This window comes from Dermacentor silvarum, chromosome 2 (assembly GCF_013339745.2).
Source record: "Dermacentor silvarum isolate Dsil-2018 chromosome 2, BIME_Dsil_1.4, whole genome shotgun sequence".
In the NCBI taxonomy this organism is placed as follows: Eukaryota; Metazoa; Arthropoda; class Arachnida; order Ixodida; family Ixodidae; genus Dermacentor; species Dermacentor silvarum.
Window position 1 is genome coordinate 123,689,599 of NC_051155.1, and position 23,985 is coordinate 123,713,583.

The 23,985-nt window shown below is 48.2% G+C and overlaps 1 protein-coding gene across 2 annotated transcripts in view; it reads right to left on the reverse strand.

Annotated features, from left to right (window-relative positions):
- LOC119441731 (putative ATP-dependent RNA helicase Pl10) overlaps positions 1-23,985 on the reverse strand; it is a 66,473-nt gene that overhangs the window by 32,021 nt on the left and 10,467 nt on the right. For both annotated transcript variants that reach the window (XM_037706339.2, XM_037706338.2), the window contains exons 7-10: positions 14,999-15,078; positions 14,309-14,548; positions 10,329-10,493; positions 7,323-7,485 (exon numbers count right to left, since the gene is read on the reverse strand). In XM_037706339.2, the coding sequence (XP_037562267.1) occupies positions 7,323-7,485; positions 10,329-10,493; positions 14,309-14,548; positions 14,999-15,078 (648 nt within the window). The remainder of the gene's footprint in view (positions 1-7,322; positions 7,486-10,328; positions 10,494-14,308; positions 14,549-14,998; positions 15,079-23,985) is intronic.

The window sequence follows — 23,985 nt, forward strand, 5'->3', positions numbered from 1 at the left end:
TTAAAACATACCTAAACCCTCCCATAATTTGAGCACACCTTTTGTATTCACAGTGCACATTCAGTGATAATAGTGCAGCACTTCAATGCAATATACAGTGGAAACCTAATTATACGACTGAGGCAACCATGCAAAACTGTCGTAGAATCCGGGTGTCTTATAATCGAAAAACTAAGAATATCGGCAGTGACGCTCAGTCTTGCCCAAAAAACACATACAGACTGCCTGAATAAGCCCGTGGCCCGAACCTGCACTGTTTTCAAGGAAGGTAGGTTAAATTATTAAAAAAATTACCATATTTATTCAATTGTAATGCAAGTTTTTTTCTTAATTTTCGTTGCTTGAACTCGACCCTCGCGTTACATTCGAATAACAGCAAAATTGACTATTTTAAAACAAATATTCTAAATCCGGCGATTTTCAGCATTACGTTGGCAACCTGTCACTTTACATGTCGATCCAGTCTATAGACAAGTTGACCGAAGTCAGAACTTGTTTTTGGTTGGAATCGAGGCTGTTTTCGCTGTGCTTGTGACTGGTTATGATGCTGCAATACCCTACGACCTTTTGCGGTTCCACTCCGTTCATTCGCAATGTTGCGCATTCGGTATGACGGTCGCTTCGAGGGACGAGCAATTTTGATGGCCGAGCGAGAAGCTGGGAAAGTCCGCTTCTGCTCGGTGTCTTGATGTCAAGGAGTCGATTTGCGGATGGCGGGACCAGCGGCAGGCCTACTTTAAATGCAAGGCCAGTCGGGAAGGCTCTGTGCAGCACGAGGTGGCCTGGTACTGACCTCGAATGAAATGATTGTGCCGTCTTAAGAAGTACTTAAATCTTAAACAAGCTCAACAGCACGGAAGATGACAATTCTCGGGCAATTACTTTTGGAGATACAGTTGAATCTGTTAATTCGAACTGCCGGTTTATTCAAACTGACGCTGTGGTCTCGACAAAGTTATGTTTATTTCAATGGGCGAAAACGCTCGGTAATTCGAACGTGAAAGCATTTGCGACGGTTAATTTGAACATATCGCGGATCGACAATGCTCTCAGCAGCGTGCCAAATAACGCGGCGGCGCCTCCGACCGGCATTGCTCCGACACTACCATAGAGCAAAAGCTTTGGAGAGACCCCTTAATGCAGCGGCGGAGGCCCAGTCCGGCAAACGCTTGCTTCCCGATAAGGGCAGAAAGCGAAACTTCAGGGAGCGGGCTATGCGGCGGCAGACGCGCGTGGAGACTGTCAAAGGTGAGGGAGCTGCGAGGGAGTTGGGAGAGGGGGCGAGGGGAGCCATCGAAGCGGCAGAGTTGCCGAGGCCAAATCTGCTTCCCTGCCGCCCTCCACCCTTACATTCCACGGTCTCTGCGCCCGCGCGCCCGTCGCCGTCCGCTCCCTGAAGTTTCGTTACCTGCCGTTATCGGAAACTGAGCGTTGGCCGGCGTGGGCAGTTGCGCTCTTTATGCGCTTGTGCGCCGCGATATTTCACGTTCGCACCATTTGTGCACGTGCTATGGTGCTCGAATACTTCAAAAATACGTCCTTCCTTTAATTCGAACAAAGTTTCGGGCCCCTTTGAGTTCGAGTCATCGAGATTCGACTGTAGTTTCGCTTCCTTGTCTCTTCCCGGCACCCTCGAAGTATACTGCCGACAGCTCTCATGGCGCTGATTGCGAGCTTAGGACAGCGCCAGAAACACTTGTCGGGGATGCTTTCAGTGCAGAGTCACGCTAAATTTTGCGAAAGTTATTGCCCGAGAGATCACCCAAGAAAAGCTCCGTCTCCTCTTCAGACGACTATGATGAGTCAAGAGAACGTTTCCGAATTGCGATTCCTTGAATAAAGGTACCATTTCTTTTTCCATTCATCTCGTGTTACATTATCTAAATTTCGCGTGACTGGAAAGTTGCGTCTCGCGTTACGTTTGGGTAAATAGCGTATTGCACACCCCTTATCAGCCACCTGCAGTGTGTTTACATGCCAGCCTGCATCTGCTTATAACTTTTTTTTCCACGGATGGTACTAGAAAGGCGCCGTACAAGGCGGGTCGCTGTAAAATTGCGTTGTATAATGGAGGTTACTAATACATTATTTCTATGGGTGTTTTGCCGGGACCAAACCAATTCGTCGTAAAATGCGGGTCATCACATAACCGGGGATGTATAATCGAGGTTCCACTATATTTGTCTACTTCGCACTTTCAATCTTTATGCTCGCTTGAGATTGTCGTGCAGCCACATCTGTCATTTCCTCTGCACTCATTCAAACTTGATGCCGCCGTGTGTGTCAGCCATCCTTGCAGAAATATATTCTGCACTACAGACGACTTTCGTTAATTTAACTCTGATGGGATCGACAAACTTGGTCTAATTAAACAAGATGCAAAAAGATACGCCGAAAAAGATTGATTTATGTGGCAGTATATGCTTAATTCTAACACCCCTCAACTCTTTTGTTACTGTGGAAAAATGTGCCATTTTTTGTAGGTTTTCATAATTACTTTTTGCAATAAATATAGTTACAGCGCCATGCTATATATCAATACAAAGCTAAATAAATGTACTTTTCAAAGAGAATACATCTAATAGAAATATTAGCATGTAACAAGTGATGATAATTATTAAAAGCAAGATTAATTGAAAATTGCGTAGAACATTTCCAATGAGGGGCTCATAACATGAACGGAGAAAAAAGGAAAAAATAATCGGACATATACAGAATGTGTACAAATCAATTGTCTATAAAAGAGGCAAGCGAATTATCTAGCTCATGAAGCACATGAGTTGCAGTTTTTTTTTTCTGCCTAGTGGAAATTCTCTTGTTTCGTCAGGCGCCGCAATTATACTTTTTTCTGTACAAGTTTTACAAACACAATAATACAATGGATATCAGTAAAGAGAGAAGTAAATGAGCTGTTGAACCATGGATATATTAGGAAATTATGCGAAATAGCAGCTCGGGGGGAAAAAAAAAAAACATCTCCGAACAGCTGACGACGGTCCGGGCTGGTTTTGCGAGCCTCCTTCATACGAACTAAAATTCCACGATCTGATATCATCCTCAGAGTCACTGCTGTTAGAAACAGCAGAATAATCACTTGCAGACGTGACAGAATCACCAGAAGGACGTCGGTGGTGCGAAAGTCCAGCGACCAGATCGTCAGCAGTCTTCATGAATAAAAGAAAACGAAAAAAAAAAAAAAAAAGCGATGGCAATTTCACTTTCAAATAGTAAGGTCGCCGTTTCACCGTCGCGCCGGAACACGCATGTACGAGCGTGATGTACACATGACGTCTTGGCCAACTTTCCGACAACGGCAGAAAACGAAACTTCAGGGGAACGCGCCGGCAGGAGCGGCAGCGGGCACGCACGGAGCCAGACGAATGTGGGGGGAGCTACGAGGGAGTTGAGAGGGGAGCCATTGCTACCGAAGCAGCGGCGTTGCCAAGGCCAAATGCGCTTCTCTGCCGCCGCTGCAACCAAAGAACGAAGAACCAACTTTGCAACTGGGATGTCATCCGAGCCATGAACGCTGCCCTCGGTGACGCCGAAATGTCGCCCTGCGGCACAAGTTCCAATGGTCTCGGCAGTTAAAATAACTTTCCTTTTAAAGGCAGCTGGGTGCTACCATCGCGGTCCCGACATCGTGCGAGATAGACTAGCGAACGTGCCTATTCTTAGCGTGGTCAAAATGGCGCCCATTGAAAGCAGCAGCAGCCTACCGATGCCACCACAAGAAAACGCATACTCCGCTACGAGTCTTGATGATGATAGCAGTGAGCAAAAACGAACCCAAAACTGCAAATTTTAGGCTAAAAACTTTGGAATCCGCATATACCGTATTTACTCGAATCTAGGCCGACTCCGATTCTAAGCCGACCCCCCAAAAGTTCGAAGTCCGAAAAAAAAAAACTTACCTCGAATGTAGGCCGAACGAAAAAGCGAGGACAGCATTCGCAAAATGAAACACCATTTATTAAATTTGAACATGCCGAGCTCATTCTGTCACCATCGCTGCTAGCCTCGTCGCTATCTTCCTTACTGCTGACATCTTCAAACAGTGCGCTATATTCAGTACCATCCAGCGCATTAGAAATGCTGCATTTTTGGAAGGAGCGCACGTTGCGGCGCACGCAAAAACCATCTCCCGTGGCCCCCTCCAACGACAGACCGATGCCGAAGTTCCGCCCGGTTTGAACGTTTGACGATGCCTCTACGGCTAGCACAACTACCGCATTTACTCGATTCTCACGCTTCCTCGATTGTAACGCGCACCCGTTTTCCGCGAGGAAAAATTTGGAAAAATAGATTTCCTCCCGATGCACTGATGTTGCGATGAATAAAAAAAGTCGCAGTTTCGCCCGAAAGGCGATGCATCGAATGCGGTAGCAAATTAGTAGACCGCTATGTCACGCGCGCTCAAGCAAACATGAACACACCTCGCTCGTTGACCGCGGAAACGAACTGTCAAAACGCTGGAGACGAAGCGCGCCTTCGTGCTAGCATGCCTCTCGCTTCAACGCGGCGAAAACACGGCGCGCGGCGGACTTTACCAGTCGCAGATTGCTTTCAAGATAGGGCCAAGCCTGATCGTATCGCCGGAGTGGATCGTCGCAGATTACGTCCTGCTTCGGTCCACTGAAACCGTTCCGCATTGCTTTGCTGGCGAAAATCCTCTCCTTCTGTTTGCGCCAGTCCCGCTCGCAAGTTTCAGGATTCTCCGAACGCCCGTGATGCGGCCCGATTTCCGTCCGTCTCCGCACAGATGATCACTTTCCTTTTAAATGCGGCATCATGATGAACTCGGTACTTCATGCTGATAGATAGAGCAGACGCTGAGAACGTGAAGACAGACGGTAGACTATTGCCTAAGCACGTGTACTGCAGCACACGGAGGAAGCTTCCGCATGCTACGGTAGCTAGGCACGACGCGCGTGCGAGGCGGCCATTTTGAAATGCCGACGCAGATTTAGGGTCGTGTTGAAAGTGCGCGTTAGATTCGAGTAAATACAGTATTCGTTTAGAAAGCGGCACTATAGTGGCATCGCCCATTTGGTGCCATTACGATAACGCCACACCGCGCGCCGATGCTGCACCATACCGATACGACGCAGGTCAAAATGGCGACGTCGCTCGTGTACTTCAGCTGACTACTGGCGCGGCTAGTAGCGGCTGCGATACTGACTTTTCTAGATGGCGCTAACAATGCACCATATTTATCAGTTTCAGTTAAAAACTGGCGCGTTTTTTTAAATCCTCGAATCTAAGCCGACCCTAGAGTTTCGTGTGTGACTATTTGAAAAAAACTATCGGCCTAGATTCGAATAAATACGGTAATACGAGGCAGAAATTTTACATGGTAAAATTTAGAAAAAAACCTATTATAAGCAGGTTTTTACGGTAATTAAAAGATTTTTTTAGCGCCCCTCTAAGCCTTATAAATTTTCTATTTTAGGGTGAATGCGTTTTTTGGACTATTTTTCAGTCCCCACGATGTCCGGAAAATTGGGCGGCGACTGTAAATAAACTATTGCGGACTCTCTTCAATGTCGTTACATCCAGGTTTAACTGTAGTGCGTGGTACCACTTACCGTGAGGAAATTCAAGACTCCAGTGACTTACGTTATAAGTGGTCTGTCTACACTGTACATTGATTTAACTACCTGCAAACACTTCGATTGCTTTATTCAAGATTGGCTCTAAGCAGACGTGTTAGTCACTGTACCACATTAAGCTGGACATTCGAAGTCTTAATATCTACACATTCCTGGGTTATGCCGAACACCCAATTGTACAACATCCTCATGCCGTCCACTGAACATCTGCAACTACGATGAAATCTATTTATTTATTTATTTCACATACCCTCAAGCGCCAAGGCATTATAGAGGGGAGTGGGGTACATGCGAATAACAATAACAATGATAATCTCGATATAACAAACTTCAGGGGACCGCAGTAAATGGTTTGTTATTCTGAAAAGTCGTTATAGTGAAAGCCCCCAAATTTACCATTTTGCCCATTAACCTGTCACTTAAGTTGTCGCCACACGAGCTACCCACGAAGACGCCGCTGTTGGCTCTCTGCCGGCGCTGTTGCTATTGTCACTCTTATTACTCAGTGCTAAGCACTGAGTAATAAGAGTGACGCACTCAGAACAGGCGCTGACACTGAGAAAACTACCGACAAAAAGGAATCTCCATAGTCGCCTCCAAAGCTTGTTTGTTTTTCACATTCCTTGCCGTGGACACCGCAACAGTCTCGCTTGAGGCGGGTACCTGAACTATTTCAAAGCGTTGCGCACTTAAATGACACTGCCCGAAAAGGACAAAGTGTGACCGTGTGGCAACCCCAGCAGTACGGATAATACATTTTTCTGCACACATAGCGGCGTAGCTAGTATGGCCGCAGAAAGAAGCTCAAAAGACGGAAGAGATGTGCCGCCATTGCTAGGCGACACTTGTCTGGGTGGAGCATGTGCTCGCAAAACATGATGCGTCGTCGCAACACCTCAGCTAGTGTTCACACATTCCTGCACGCGTGACAATCGCGACTACGGGAACTTTTCAAAAAGAACGGGCTTGACTTAAGCTGACGCACTGTTGCCTTGGCGCGGAACGAAAAAGCGGGAGTCGAGAGCGAAAGTACTTTGCGGTGATGCCTGACTCGATACGCGCCTTCTCGCCTTGCTGGTCTCGCTGCTCTACTGAGTTGTGCTTGAAATATCCGTCTGCATGGGGCCTTCGGGCACACTGCGTCGCTGTAGAGTGCAAGAACACCATCCTAAACCAGGGACGGATCCATTGGAATGCACGCCGGTGGCTCATTTGCCATCTCTAGGACTGGCTGGCACGGAAAAGGCATGGGCGAAAGAACCTGTGTGCATATGCAGGCGACAGCCATTTCCCTTGTGACATTCCGCTTGTGTGATCGTCACATTGCTTTCAAGGCATTTTCCGAACTCGTGGAGAGATTATCGTGGGCGATTGGCCTTCCAACAACAGTGGATGCCGCAGAAAGCGGCATCCGCTTTCTGCGCCTTGTCTGCTAGCCTTGTTTGGCTGCCGTGACTGGATACACGGAAATGTAAGAATCCCCAGATTTTTTAATATTGATTAATAGTACTGAAGCGTTAAGATGACACGGAAACTTAATAAGGATTGTAGTACTGAAATATTTTTACATTGATACTATAAGAAGTCAGTGGGGGATTTCTGAAAAGTTCATTAAATGTTGGGTTCGTAGCCACGAGATTTTACTGTAATGTACCACAGTATGCGGAACAAGCCTAGACGGGCAACCTAGAGACGGGTGAAATCACTCACGGCCTCCATTTCTGAGGCCCGCTGCATTCAGCAGGTCCAGCAGGAAGGACCGCTTGTCGTGCTCTTCAACCCACACCACCTTCTGGGTGATGTTCTCCGACGTGCTGCCCACACGCCCCACGGCCAGGAAGATGTAGTTGTCCAAGAACTTGCGTGCCAGTTCCTGCAAAAGTACAGGCACAATCAGCATGAAGGCAAATTATGTGCACAGGTAAACTCAATTACCACACTTCTAACTTCACAAGCCCGCTTCACCACAACAACACCCATGCAGCCTTGGAAAGACAGCCCTAGATACTATACTTACATGCAGATCACCACATCGAAGTGTGAACATTCAAATATTTTCATTCGCGAATCCAAAAGAGGCAAACCTCAACATAACGAAGTTGTACTTGCAGCGCAACATTTAATTAAATTGCAAATTTCATTAACTTGAGGTTTTAAAGTTCAACTTAACATGGTGGATTTCATTATAGCTAGACGCCCCAGCTTTCCACGATTCTGCGAAAAATCACGGAATTGATGCTTTTTTGCGGAAATGAGATTTTTTAAAAAGTTGCTTTTGAAGCAGCAGCGAAACGCTGTTTTTCGCAGTTTTCACAAGATGGCGCTACAGTAGAACAATTTTCCGGACTTCGCTGGGACTGAAAAATAGGCCAAAAAATCGAGCAGTCCTCAATCAATCAATCAATGATGATACAGGGATCCAGTCAAGCAAGAATAAATGATCTACACCAATCTGGAGCAATGGGATGCATAAATATATCCGAGTCAATTTTCGGCTCCCAAAAGCAGGGTCTCCCCTTAAATGTGACATTTGTTAGTTTTCTAGATTTTCTCAGAATACTAATTTTGCACACCCAGCAAGACATTTACTATGATATATCAGTAGCTATCATAAATAGAATATTATTTTTGCAGCATGAAGCTAGATGTTTGGAGCACCCAACATAGGAAGCAGTTTAAGTTTCTTTGTTTAAAGTTTTTAAAATTTGTCTTTTGTGTGACTAATGCATGGCCATGTTGAAAACAATGGAGTTAATGAAACTACAGAAAAAAATAACTGCATTTTTAGTGAGGAGAAGAAACTAAACAAGCATGCCAACTTTTATCAAGTTTAGTTCATAAATAATGCTAATATTAATTACCACATCCCCTTCCTTAACTGCGTGCCCGATCGAGGATTTTGTGTGCGAAGCTTGGTCCCGAAGTCCGCGTCATCGATGCTCGGATTGCTTAGCCACAGGCTCCACAAACGGAGGGATCGGCCACGCTACTGCGATGTCCACGTAGCGCCCAAGGCAAAGGTGCCGGTCTGGCGCACTTGGCGCAAGATGCACTTTGGTGGGCGCAGACAAGTAGAATTCTAGCAAAATGGCGCAGTTGGACCACCACTGAACATGACTCCTGCTCCCCCGGCGCGAGAATTCGTCGTGATGAGTGCGCCTGGTGTCTCGTGCTCATCGTAGGCAGCTTTCACACCCCCCCTTTCATCTGCCTCGGACAATGCAATCGCGTCGTCCACTGTGAACTTGCAAACAGATTTCCTGACGTGTGAGGAGAAAGAGGCGGCAGATAAAAAGCGTGCTGCTGTGCAGCGAGGACTTGGCGCTATGCCGGCAAGCAATGCAGCGCGATCTTGAAGCTGCCACTAATACAAGTGACGGCGAAAAATTTTGAAGAAGGCCAAGAAGTGATCTTAAGAGAATGTGGAAAGGCGGCAAAGGAAGAGAGCACCTAAGGACATCTCCAGTTACGCTGCATCGTCATTTTAGACCAATATATGTGCTCAAAACTTTCCAACCTCATTTTCTCAAAATGATTTTTTTTTGGGCAGGTGAGGCTGCTTATTCCAGCCATATCGCTGTAACCGCTCATCAAATTTCCAGAAGGTTTTTTTTTTTTTTTGTGTACCCGAATAAATTTCCAGGGGTAACACAAGCCCGTTTTTCCAATATATTGTCTGTAATTTGTGATATTTAATCAAAATTTGATAAAATCCTAATCACCAATACTAAATTCGGTGGTCTGCTAAAATTTTTCAGCAAGAAAATAAAAAAAAGGGCTCTGTCTTGCCCTGAAATCTGGGAATCATCATAGTGAATTTCACAGTTCCAGCACCTTATGAAAATTCTCCAGGCCTGGAATGAGAAAACCATGTGCACCATTCTGACATTGCTGTAACTTGAGAACCAGTGAACGTAAATGCATGAGACTTCGTATTTCTATTAATGCCTATGCTACGAGTCTATCCTGAAAATTTCATTAAATATCTCAATAAACAAAAAAGTTGGTATCCGAGGAAGCTGAAGAGGTTTTAGAATTGGAATATTTACAGCTGTTTAGACGGCTGACACAGTATAATTCAACTTCCGCAGTTATTTTGTCGATTATGCCTGACGCAGCACTGTAATTGCCATTTAAATTTTAAGCTCCGGCCCCTTCACGTGCCGAGCGTAGCTGCGAAAGACCCGGCACAAAGATGACGTCACGATCGTATTGGCCATCAGAGCTTGTTAAACAACTCGCGGTGTCTCCCGCAGACGCTGCGGCTTGTTTCTGCTAAATTAAAGCAACTAGCGGTGTCTTCTGGCCAGATAAACTTTGATTTTCATATTCAGGGGTGAGAAACTATAATAATTCGTTGAAAGTTCACTTTTATTGAAAGGTGCTTTCGCTGCCCTTTAAGCCTAACTAGCTCTTGAACTTTAGAACAAGCACTTAATACTGGAGGCTTTTGAGAATGATAAATTCAAGATGTCTCGGAAGCAAATGTGCACTGGCACCTACCTGCAGTTAGGCCTACTTGATGATGCTTGTGATTGGGGAAGGCTTATGATAAGCCTAGATGTTTTAAGTGTGAATAAATTTACATTTCGTAAAAATAAAGTCTGAAGGTTGTATGTTAGAGTAAACACAATATGCGCTTTGCAATATTCTGCAAGTCAACATTCCCATACGCCCAGAATAACACTAGATGGTCCCATGCATTGCAACACTCACCTGCACTTTCTTGGGGAAGGTGGCAGAAAACATGAGTGTTTGCCGCTGGCCAACAGGGGGCATGTTGTCTTCGAGCACAATGCGCCGGATCTGGGGCTCAAAACCCATGTCCAGCATGCGGTCTGCCTCGTCCAGAACCAGGTACCGCACTAGCTCCAGGCTCACCTGCAACAAGCATCAGAGTTGCTCAATCAAGCTGCCTATCCAAAGAGTTATCTGCACAGGCTCCTGTACAATACAGTCTGACTCGTGATGCAAGCACCACCAGAATGCAATGAGATTGAACCGCCTTACAGATGCCCTGTAAATTATCATGCCAAATCTGCCAGCTTCTCACTAGAGCCAAGTGGGTATTGTTTCATATTACTCAGTTCACTTGCATAAAAAAATGCACTCACTCTCCCCCCCTAAATAAAAAATTTGCAGTAGGGGCGAACATCTTGAAGTACTGAGTACCAGAGAAGTAACTCGATATGTTCAATGTGCATTCTTACCGCCTTGATTGCTGCAACGATTAAAAACTGAGTGCACATAACATGAAAACTGGTGCAAGAAGAAAGTGCGAGTGGCCAGCTCAGCTCAGAACGACGCAAATAAGAGTCCTAGCCAAGCATTGCAACATGACACACACACAAAAGCTTTCAGTCTGGCTGCATGACATTGAGAGCACAGAATTACTATGTAATCTCGAGTAAGGGCTGCACCCATGTATGGGCTACCCCCCCAGCTTGGCAGCCCAAAATTTGGGGGAGGAATAAAACAAATAAAATCTAATTGAGAAGCAACTGGCGTCTGACGCCATCTTTTTATTCTTTGTGGTTAGTTTTCGCAGCCAGATGTCGGCACTGCGGTTCTATAGAATCGAGCAAGGTTCACCAAAGCATGCTAAATGAGTTTTGACTAAGCTTTTTTTAAGGGGGGACGCGGCTTTCACATCGCAAAAAATGGCTAAAAAATTGATTTTTTGAAAATAATATTTTCAGTTTCTGTAACTCTTATTCTATCTGATTCCGAAATATCATCACTGAAAACCAAGTAGAAGTGCTATAAAAAAATTGTTGCATCAGCCAAGGTGCCGAAAAATTGCGCGGAAATCGCGAAAAAATGCCGTTTTTCAAGCCACGACATCTTCGGAACGGCGCAGCCGAGCGCCGCCATCTTGGTCTCGTTGGAAAGCGCATTTCTCCGTCTTCAAATCTGCCGCTTCAGCTATCTCCTCCACACAGAAACAAGCACACAAAAAGCAAATGTTTGAAGCGTGGTTTGAAGGTCGTGCCGGAGCCACCGATTGGCCGCGCCCGCCACGTGACTCCAGCGCGGTTCGCCATTGGTCCGGTGTTCGCTCCGTGATGGCGTCGTCTGCTCCGCTTGTTGCGGTGTCCTCGCGAGCTCCGGACAGTTTCCGTAATTTCGACGAGTGTTAAAGCGGGCGCTACGTGGACATAGCAGTAGTGTGGCCGATCCCGCTTTTTGTGGACGTCTCAGACCCGCGGCTAAGCATTCCGAGCATCGGTGACGCGGACTTCGCGACCGAGCTTCGGGCACGGAATGCTCGGACACGCGGCTAAGCCTCTCGCGCGTAGGCGTCTCCGACTCGGCGATAAAGCACATCGCGCGCGGACTTCTCGGATCCTTGCATAAGCATTTCGTGCGTTGGCGCCTCCAACTGTGCGACTAAGCAAATCGAGCGTCGACTCCTCGAGCCCGCGGCTACGCATTTCGCGCGTCGGCACATCGCTCAACAAGTGTCGACTCCTCGGACCCGTGGCTACGCACTTCACGCGTCAGCACCGCGAGCGTCGACTCCTCGAGGCCGCAGCTAGGCATTTCGCGCGTCGGCACCTCGGACTGTGCGACTAAGCTAATCGAGGATCGACTCCTCGAGCCCGCGGCTAGGCATTTCGCGCGTCTTCACATCGCTCATCGAGTGTCGACACCTCGAGGGTCTATTCCTCGGACCTGCGGCTAGGCATTTCGCGCGTCGGCACCTCGGACTGCGCGATTGAGCTTACCGAGCGTTTGGACCCGCGACCAGGCATTTCGCGCATCGGCACCTCGGACTGCGCGACTTAGCACATCGCGTGCCGACTCTTATCGTAATGTCACGATATCTAGTAATAATACCTATCATACCACCCCTTCATAAAGAGAACCTCATCATGAGCTCTGTTCACTAGGCCACTTGGGCTGGCACAGACACCTGGCTGTAGAAGTGAGGCATGATACAAAAGTACAGGCTGGAAAGCACCTAGCAGCTGCATTGCTGCCTATCTATCAGTGGCTCTCCTAACCTCCATAGCCATTTTCAATGGAAGATGATTCAGAAGGCTGCTGAGAGCCTTCATTCAGTAACATGGTCGATTCTACCAAAAGAAAACAATGCCTCACTGACTGCACTATAGGCTGCTATCAATGAGGCAGTCTGCAGATACAACGCTGAGAACTTGTAGAAAGTAGGCTGTATTTTATTCATACCTCTAAATAGCGTCTCAATCGTTAGGCACGCTGAAATAAAAATCTGTTGCTTTCGCACCACAACCGCCGTGTGCATCGCGTCCATCTGCTGCGCGAACACTTTGAAACCCAGGCACCATGCAAAGGCGGGCAATTGTCTTTGTAGAGCAGCACAACGTAAACGATCGCCCCGTCGATGCCATACAAGACATGAAACCACCTTTTCATCGTCAGTAGCAGTGCTCCCAGAGTTCGGACAGGCTCAGAAGCATCGACACTGCTTCTAGCCTTCATGATCGTGGCGCTCCCGGTTTCATAATCGTCATATAATCCAATGCGCGAGCTCCAAGTCTTGCAAATTTGCAGCTTCGTCTCGAGAGACGCAGCTTTGCGCTTTGACGGCGCACCTCCCGCTGCTTCCGCGGTGCATAGGCCGCGCAGGCGCCGCTTGCTTATCATCTTCCTCTAGAACTACTGTATATTTATGCCCACATAGTTCTGCACCTCACTTGGTTGAAACCCAGGCACCATGCTCTTTGTAGAGCAGCAGTAAGAATGCCATACAAACATGAAAAAGGCAGAACGAAGGCTCAGCAGACCAGAGGCCACATGTCCAAGAAGCCCCACGTCACAAAACACATCAAAGATTACAACTTTGGTGCGTTTTAGAGAACTGAAGAGAAGGTGCAACTTTGAGAGCCGTTTTCTCAAAACTGTTTTTTCGCCTTTCTGCTCAGTTTCTGGAGCTGATTACTTCGTTACCGTTTAGCCCATTTTGATTGTTTTTTTTGTCACGTTCCTTGGACTACAGTGCAGGTCGAGACAGTCTCGCATTTTATCTTGACATTTTATAAATTTATGGCGTGGCTATTCGTTCACCCCGAAAGTGTGCTTGGTGCGAAGGTAACTTCAAAAATGACTATCTAAAAAATTTGTGTTGCGAAAAAAAAAAGTAAGACTGTCACGACCTTCAGCACGCATTGAGCTATGCATTCAATACTCAACGAGCCTTCCATCATGTTTTTTAAGCTCCCCAGGCCCTCCAGAAAGTTCAAGAGAGAAAAATTCTGCTCAATAAAATGTTCTCAAGGTATCACTCTGAAACTTTTATGGAAGTATCAGGGAGACATTCTAAACATTTGTGCCAATTTTCATCAAAATCCATGAAGAAATCAGGAAGTTGATTTTCAAAGCCACGTCCCCCCTTAATGTTTTGCAGTGCATTTCCTGGATGGGCTCTCTTTTTTTACAACAAAATTCCCACAAAATTGAATCTTGATTTCCCACTTGTCTTCGTTACTGTGGGGTTCAACTGTATACAAATTTCACCTTAAAGTGTGGATTCACAGCAGCGCAATTTCACCTTAGACTTCTTGGCAGCGTCACACCCCAAAGCATACTTTTTCAACCACCATCTCCCCACCCTTGCTTTCTTCCTTTCAGTAGCACTGTTAATTGGGGGTGCACACCAGAAAGGATCAATTCGATGGAAAGGCAAGCAGGTTGCCAGAGAAAACTATGCCCACCTTGCCGCGCTCCATCATGTCAACCAGACGCCCTGGCGTGGCCACCAGCAGGTGGCACCCTCGGTCCAGGTCCTTCATTTGCTGCACGGGATCGGCACCCCCGTACACAACGCAAGGCCGCACACGCGAGCGATACGCAAACTTGCAGGCCTCCTCGTAGATCTGGCAAGCCAGCTCACGCGTCGGGCTCAGGATCAGCGCCAGCGGGTACTGCTTGGGCCGACTCGAGTACCGGTGGGGCTGCACGGCACAAAGGAGGCTCAGTGAGTTACAGCACGACTTATCCCTGAAGGGTCAAAGTGGCATGCTGACAAAAAAAAAAAAAAAGCCTCTAAGACGAACGGACAACTCATTTTCCAATTCAGAGCAGTTCTGCATTTTCCCAAGTCGTTGGTCACTCTGCGACAGATCACTCAGTACCACTCCACGCTTGATGCAGATGCAAATAAGGATCCCTTGATAGATGCAAATGAAACTTAGTAAAATTACTGGTATTAGTACAACTGTAAACAACATCTAAACATTAGGCGGCATTAAGCTGCGGCACTGCAGTGGTTAAATCATTCGGCTTGCAAACAGAAGGTCATGTCAGTTGAAAGCACCCTCTGGGATGAAAGTTCTTTTCTGACATTAGTCTGAGGCCACCTGCGTGAACTATCTTAAAAGTGCTAAGCCGAGTGCACCACTCACCGCAGGCACGTTCTTGGGAGGTCCCTCCTCAAACACCTGGTTCAAAATGGGCACCAGGAAAGCCGCTGTTTTTCCAGACCCTGCAAAGCAAATCAAACCGCACGTCTCAGTGCCTGCCTGCACTTGCTTGGCCCACGCAAAGTAAGCCAAGCCAAGGTAAAAGTAAAGTTGACTTATCAGACAGCGTTCACAACGCAAGGGCATCACAAAAATAAGAGCAAGGCCAGTTCACACCAATGCTTCCCTGTTTATCTGTTTAAATTTGCTCAACTGAGAAACGTAGCACTGTATAAACCTCCCATGCATTTGACATCGTCTAAACAACAAAACAAAAATATGAATGCTGCATGCCCGCTCTTGATTGTAGTCTTGTTTGGCTGCAGTGCACCATCGAGTGATTTCACTAGAGTTGTGCAAATATAAATTATGGTCGAGTCCCGCTACAACAAAATTCACGGGACACGCGAAAAAGTTCGTTGTGGAGGAGCTTCGATGACGTGAAATTATGTATATATACGTACGCCAAACGGCAAAGCCGCACCATGCAACACCCGGGAAATCTTCGCGATGGCGTGGGGGAAAAGGTGGAGACCTACCGAATGCGGTCAATAAAGTGTCAACTTCACAAGAGAATGCATTTCGCGATGCTGTTACAGCATTTTTCGTACATTTCGCCCGACGCCTAACTCTAACCACTAGCGTCTTGACCTCTTCAACTACTTTTTTAAATTAAAAAGCAATGCAACGCGCGTGCCCGGCCAATCGCGAAACACTCATTTTGCTTTCTTGTCTTGCTTTAGTGCAACTCAGTTTGAGTAAGAAGGAAAAAAGACAAGCAAGACAAAGCAAGACAAGAATACGATGCACCAACTTGCCCAATCTGCAGTACTTCTGAACTCATTTTGCGGCACATGCACTGTCGTGCGGTTTGAATTATCACAATTTCATTGCATATTTATGACAAAGTCGACAAGCTTGCGCTAACCGAAAGTTTAATTTCCAGAAGTGGGTCAGCCTGGATTTCTTATGCTTCACGGCAAGCAAAGGCATTACGCGAGTCTCACAGTCCGTTAAAAGAGCCATCGCAATGTCATTGTCGTGAGCTCTGATAACTTTTAAGGTGAGGTCAAAAGGATCCATTACTTTCAAAGCAGTCGCCAGAGTCGGTGTGTCTAGCGGCTTGTCATTTTCCCCAGACGAGACGTTGGCACCATGTTGACTACAGCGGCTGTGGTGTGGTCCTCATCTTCAAAGCGATCTGCGATGTGGGCAAAGTGCAACTAGTGCCAGTAGAGTTGTGTGTGCTGTGCTTTCAACGTTTAGTTCGCGTTGAAGCGCGAGACGGCACAGAGGTCAATTCGCTCGCTTCACGGCAAGCAAAGGCGTTACGCGAGTCTCACAGTCCGTTAAAAGAGCCATCGCAATGTCATTGTCGTGAGCTCTGATAACTTTTAAGGTGAGGTCAAAAGGGTCCATTACTTTCAAAGCAGTCGCCAGAGTCGGTGTGTCTAGCGGCTTGTCATTTTCCCGGTGTGTCTAGCGGCTTGTCATTTTCCCCAGACGAGACGTTGGCACCATGTTGACTACAGCGGCTGTGGTGCGGTCCTCATCTTCAAAGCGATCTGCGATGTGGGCAAAGTGCAACTAGTGCCGGTAGAGTTGTGTGTGCTGTGCTTTCAACGTTTAGTTTGCGTTGAAGCGCGAGACGGCACAGAGGTCAATTCGCTCGCTGCTATTGCCGCGCCTTCTCATTCCAGAGTGTTCACACAGTTTCCGCGGTCATCGAACGAGATGTGTTCATGTTTACTATGCTTGGTAATTTAGATAGTATGCGAATGTTTACAAGTTTATACGGCCGATAAATTTACCGTATAATTCGGAATATAGGTCAACCCCCTTACCTTGAAGCAATAAAGTCGACATAAAAATAATTAGGCACAAAACTTGCCTTTTATTCATGGTACCGTTAGCGTGTACCGTCACTGCTCATTCGTTCGAGCTGTCTGCACTCTCGTCCGAAGACGACTGCTTTTCACTAGCTGCGTCCCACAACATGTCGTCCTCGGTGCCGTCCAAAGAGTTGCTGATGCAGCATTTCTTCAATGCCCGCACCACCATATCGTCGGGCAGCGAGCGCCAAGCCTGCGACACTAATGTGGCCACAGTGGCGAGGGGCGGCCTGCGCAGCCAGCCGGTTGGGGTCTTTAGGTTGTCGCCGGCCATCCACTGATTATACAGTTCATGAACCCGGTCTTTAAAGGGCTTGTTAAACACAACGTCGAGCGGCTGAAGCGTCGAGGTCATGCCTCCCGCAATGACGGCGAGCTCCATCCTCCCGTTGTGGAGCGCCTGCTTCACACCTGCGGTCAAGTGCCCGCAAAACGCATCCAAAACGAGCATGCTCACACCTCAGGAGTGCACCGGGCCGCCGATTTCAGACCGTCTGTATCCAGTTGACCATGCGGGCCTCGTCTACATATCCCTTTTCGTTCACACGAACGACAACGTCCCGCGGGAATTCCTCTTTCGGCAACGTCTTCCTCTTGAAGATTATAAATGGGGGCAGCTTTCTGCCGTCAGCAGTGCAGGCAAGCATCACTGAAGCGTGAATGCTCGTTCCCCGTTGAAAGCAGTTTCACTTCCTTCGCACCACGTTCGCACACTGTGGTGGACGACGGCATGTCGAACCACACCGGCGTTTCATCGACGTTGCCTATCTGTCCAAGCGCGTAGCCATGCTGCTGCCGGAGACGGATGACATAGCGCTGGAGTTCAACATGCTTGTTCTCGTATGCCTCCGGCAACTTCTGACAGATATATGTGTGCCGGCGAAGTGCTGAACCCTTTACGTTGCATCAAGCGGCGAACCCAGTAGATGGGGCCCTTGAACTGCCCTCGCGTTAGGCCCGATTCACGGGCAAGCTCGATCGCTTTGATGCAGATCAGTTCCGATGTCACTAGCAAGGATCTGGCGCGATGCACGCGGACGAAATCCGCCTTCAAGTTCAGGGCGCACTGCCTGGCGCCCGCGAAAGCGTCTTCCGAGCGTTGCACGCAGACAACTCTCCTTTTTGCGTCCGCCAATATTACGCTTTTTCGGAAACGCCGAAGTGCAGCTGCGTAGACATGTTCCCATTGACTTCCGCGTATTCAATGGGCACGTTAAGTTAAGCGCTCGAGCGCGCTCTAGCCAGCAGAGCACGCTCTTTTAAACTTAACGGCTAAAAAGCGACTTCCTGTGCGTGATTACGGAGCACGCTCTACGCGCTCCATCCTGGAGACGGTGCGCGAGAGCGCGCACCTGCTACGAATTCCGGAAAAATGACGTATTTCCGACTCTTTCCACTTATGCAAGTCCGTGCTCCTTGCCCACTAGTTCCTGCCGCCGCTGCGCAGCCGGGCGTCTGCTCTAAGGCACGATCGGGAACTTCGCGTGTTGGCGCGGTTTGAGCTAGAGTGTACTAGTTTGAGCTTATCACGAACCGAAAATGACGGCCCGATCATTACTTGCCAGACGCTCAGGTACGTAACCAAACAGTCGCAGTTTGGCGCCTTCTCGTCCGCTACGTTCATGTGTATGACTTCTTCAGGTCCTCATGGTATCATGGAAGATGTTGGGGCACTGCTCTTTGAATTATGTGTCCGTGTATCTGGGCGCAAGGTTGATCACATAATCCTGGATGCCTCGGATCATAAGGCTTTCTGTCCTCTTACGATCGGCAATGAGTCATCAGTCAGCATACCGCGGAGCAGAAATAAATCCTCTGATAGGGTACCTCTGAGAACAGCACGAACAGCTTGCATCGCATACATAAGCCGCTGCTGCTGCGTCCGTCGCCGCGCGTCAAGTTCTTCTAGCTCTTCATCGTCTATCAAAAACTGCAGGAGGGTGTTTATCAGCGGCGCCATCTTCAAAAAGCGCGCACAATGCGATAGCGGTCGCGGAAGCAACATAACATTTGCCAGACGGCGCGTTTGTGCGCCCGAAAGCAGTCGGCGAAAATCGCTGTTAAGTTAAGCTCCGAAGGCGTCGCGCACGAGCGCGCTCATTTGGAGTTCGGAGCACGCTAACTTAACGCACCCAATCACTTTCATCTTAAACGCCGCGGCAAACTGACGTCGAGTACCAGTACTCATTCTGCAGGTGGCACGAAATCAATTCCAAGAACGATAGCTGCACAAAAAAGAGAAGATGGCATCGGTTGAACAGTCGCACCCAACAGCGTTGGTCATGGGCGTCGGTCAAGATGGAGGCGATAACGATGCGGATGCCAAAAGGTCCACGGCTCCCACGTTGCCAGACGACAATTGAGATTGTGCCAAGGACTGGTATATAAGTCGACGGGTGACTTTTTAGTAATATTGTTTTGGAAAAAACCTCAACCTATATTGCGCACTATACGATACAATCCTTAGTTTGTATAGCTGTCTACTAATCTGCTATCGCAATCGATGCTTCGCCTTTCGAGCTAAACTCCAAAATGTTTTCCTTCTGCTTTCTGCCTCGGCAATCATATGTGCCTTCTCGAGAGAGAGAGAAATTTACGCTTTTTCGTTGGCGTAGCCACTTCGACCGGACACACCCACCAGAGAAAGAGGCAGCGATTGTGGTGATCCCATGCAGTCTCGCGCAGGCGTGTGATGACCACACGTGGCTATGGATTGCAGTGGCGTAAATCGGTACTTTGAACTTGATTTCATACGCGAAAACCTCGTTCAAGCAGACATACGATCGTCAAAGCTTTGGAAGGCCCTTCTAATTTGACTACTCGGCAGTTCCAATTTCAATTCAATGCCAGTTTTGTTCCCGAAAAGTTAGTTGAAGTGGAAAAACGAATAAAACGCCTTTGTTATGGAGATACTCTTATTGTTTTACTTTCTATGGGCAACTAACGGGGAATTACAAAATCTTCGTTGTGGCGGAAATTTCGTTGTAGCGGCATTCGTTGTAAGGGGATTAGACTGTATTACCAAATCAAATAGCGAACGTTCAAACAATTCGATTCGCTATCAATTTGGGGTAGAGAGCCGCACAGTGCCACATGTCAAGTGCACCATGAGATCCTCGTGCGCAATGCCGCCCAATTAAGTGTTTCACCGTATTTATTAGAATCTAGGCTGACTTCGATTCTAAGTCGTCCGAAGCCGGAAAAAAAAAAAAAAAAAATCTCGCCTCGAATGTAGGCCGAACAAAAAGCATGCACAGCGTTCACAAAATGAAACAGCATTCATTGAATACGAACATGCCGAGCTCATTCTGCGTCATCATCGCTGCTAGCCTCGACAGTGATAAGGAAGCGACATCTTCAAACAGTGCACTATATTCAGTACCATCAAGCGCATTAGAGATGCTGTACTTTTTGAAGGAGCGCACAATCAAGGTCCCTGGGTAAATGCCATCTTCGTTGCGGCACACACAAAAAGCATCACCCGTGGCCCCCTCCAATTAGGCACATTTTTCTCATCGATGCCGAAGTCCTGCCTGGCTTGAACGTTTGATGATGCCTCTATAGCTAGCACAACTATTCGTTAGAAAGTGGCACAATAGTGGCATGGCCTGTTCGGTGCCATTACAACGCCACGCCGCGCACCAATGCTAAACCATACCGATACGCCACAGGTCAAAATGGCGACGTCGCTCATGTACTGCAGTTGGCTACTGGTGTGGCTAGTAGTGGCTGTGATACTGACTTTTCTAGATGGCGCTAACTGTGCACCATATTTATCAGTTTCAGTGAAAAACTGGTGCATTTTTTTAAATCCTCGAATCTACGCCGACCCCCCCCCCCCCACTTTCGCATTGTTTTTTCGAAAAAGAAAAAAAAAAGAAACCTTGGCCTAGATTCGAGTACATACGGTGCTTCGTCAGCTCAAGACTGGGATCACACACACAGCACCCGAATGCTTCCTCAATGCGCAGAATGGCACCGCACCGACTGGGGCTGCCTGTCGGTACAAAGTTCGTCCAGGTTGACAGGATTGATCAAAATGATAACGCGATGGAGACGGAGGTGATGGCAACAAAAGTGGCGTTTACAGTCGACGTCCGATTTCCCGGACCCTCAAGGGACCGCGAAAACGTCCGGAAAAACGAATGCACGTGAAAACGCACCTTTTTGGTAGGTATTTTTCGCTGACGGAGAGGGTCACGGCCGGAGTACAAGATTCTCATTGCTATTCCGCCAATGCATCGTTTAGGTGGCTCTGAAAAGAGCCGTTTATAAAAAAAAAAAAAAAATACGACGTGGCCGGCGCTACCTCATAGGTCAGCACTTGGGCGCAAAGAAGTCGCTAATTTTCTTCTGCACGGTCCGCTTGCCCGCGATCATGTCTGCCTCAATTTCAGTCAACGTCATGTTGCCGCTGTACACCGATGACAGTGTCATCAGTGCTCGCGTCAACTCCGAGCTCGTTGGCTGTGTAGGAGCTGGCTCTTCGTTCTCGGTGTCAGAGTCGTCGGAATCCTCCGTAACTTGACGAATGATTTCGTCATCGGTCAACTCCGCACATAGCTCGAGGTCTTTGTCAGCGTCGGCGAAGCCCTCAAAGGTTATCCCGGCTGGAATCGACACGCCGGCAGCGCGCAGATCGTCGAAGGCAACGTCCGCGGATGGCAGTTCGTCACACACGCTGTCCACTTGGGGCGAGACGGCCGTCTCGGCGTCGAGTGTGAAGCCCGCGTGGCGAAAACAGTTCCGCAGAGTCTCTTGCGTAACCGCCTTCCACGACTCCGCTAGAATGCCGACGGCAGACCTGAGGTCAACAGCGTAGCTTTTCCCGCTGTCGGAGCAGAGCACCATGCGGCTGAGCACGCGTGATTTGTAATGATGCTTCAAGTTACGAATCACGCCTTGGTCCATCGGCTGCAGGATTGCTGTGGTGTTCGGCGGCAGAAATTCAATCTGTACAGCCTTTAGGTCCTTGATGTGGCCATGCGCAGCGCAGTTATCCACAAACAGCAGAACTCTTCGATTTTGCTGCTCGAACCTTCTGTCCAGCTTCCGCACGTACGCTTCGAATAGCTGCTGCGTTACCCACGCCTTCTTATTAGCTTCATAGAGAACAGGCAGAGTTACTGCCCCCTTGAAACATCTTGGATGCTTCGACTTGCCTATTACTAGCAACGGAAGCTTCTCGCTGCCTGACATGTTGCTGCCAACGAGGACAGTGAGCCGCTCCTTGCTGTGCTTGCCGCCGTGGCAGGGGTCACCAGCAAATGCAAGCGTTTTCTCTGGCAGCAGCTTGTAAAACAGTCCAGTTTCGTCGCAGTTGAAAATATCATTAGGTGGAAACTGCTGAAGCAAGGACTGCAGCTTTCCATCCCGATATTTGGCGACAACGGAATCGTCGACGGCGCCGCTTTCTCCGCACATCTTCTTGAACTTCAAGTCATTGCGGCTCTTGAAATTGCGAAGCCATCCATCGCTGCACTTGAAGTCCTTCACGTTCATCTGAAGCGTGAAAACCTCCGCCTTCTGCTTCAGGATGTCGCCTGACACCGGGATTTTCTTCGCGATCATGGCACTGAGCCACACGAGGAGCGCTTCCTCGAGCTGCAGGTAAACACCCTGACTCGCATTCTTCTTTCCAGCCCCGGTTGATTTGGCAGCCACTTCCAAGATCTTCGCCTTGTTTTTGATGAAGTCCGAAACAGTTTGCTTCGAAATTACGAACTCCCTCCCCACCTCTGCCTGCGACCGACCGCTTTCGGCTTGTTCAATGATGGCGGCTTTCTTCTCCATCGTGAGCCTACGAGGGGGCTTTGTGCGCTTCGAAGGCGCGGACGAAGACGAAGGAGCAGTCGGTGCCATCGCTGTAAACGGCGAATCTGCTCGACGAAAAGCGCAGCACGAAACAGCTAGGAACTCGGTGGATGCTGAAGATCGGGAAACGTGATCACTGAAGATAGCACACAGCAGCAAACGATCAACCGCAGACACGACCGCAGAGCTGGCAGAGCTGACAAAACAACACGTGAACGAACACAGTGAGGTTTGGCTTGGCTAAGCTACGGCTGGCAACGGATTGACACGTGCGGTTTCGTGGTTACGGCAGCCGCGGCGCGGTGCGGCGGTGCTGCTGGCCACACCTGCGATGCGAGTATGGTGGGTTCGAGGATATGAAAACAACCAAAATGGCGGCGTCGGTGGTGACTTTGGGTCGGCGGTTAACAGTAAAAAGTCCGGGAAATCGGATGGCGAAGGCTATAAGCGTCCGGAATTTCGGACTTTTTAATACATTGACTCTATGGGGAACTTGACGGTGCCACAGATGAGTCCGGGAAATCAGGCATGTCCGGAATTTCGGGCGTCCGGGAAATCGGACGTCGACTGTACTTCGTAAAATGTGGAAGCATGTGCAAAGATCGAGCCGATTAGCCACCGCTAGGAATGCAGATCGTGTTAGATACACGACACTTCACGCTGCTTCAACAGCCGTCAGTCTAACCAGCATGCATGACCTCGGGACCGATCACATGATGAGCCATCCGCAGAAACATTAGCGGCAAGAATTCTGGGGTGGCTTGCAGCTAATTTTCATTACGGCCCCACTGCCTAGGCCACTAAGTCTAATCATCGTCACCGGGTTTCGACTTCGGTTAGTTTTGTGTGAAAAAGATACGGATCTATTTGCCCCAGCCACGTGTCACTCAGAAAGCGAAAAAGCCACTTTGCAAACGAAAGTGGCCTCAAAAGGGGCCTTTTAAAAAATGTGAGGATGCTGCGGCAGCATCTTGAGAAATCCAGAAGAAATCTTGAAGAAATCTCGATTCAGCATTTCTTCTGGATTTCTCAAGCTGAGAGGCTGCTGCAGCAACCTTCTCGCATTTTTTGAAAGACCCCTTTTGAGGCCAGCAATGCTATGTCTCGGCGGAGCTCGGATGTCACTCGTCGCCCGTGGCCCAGCTTTGCAGTTATTATAGCAGTGCCATTCTTAAACGCCGACAGAAGCGGCTTGTTGCACGCAATCTGAGCATGCAGGAAGCA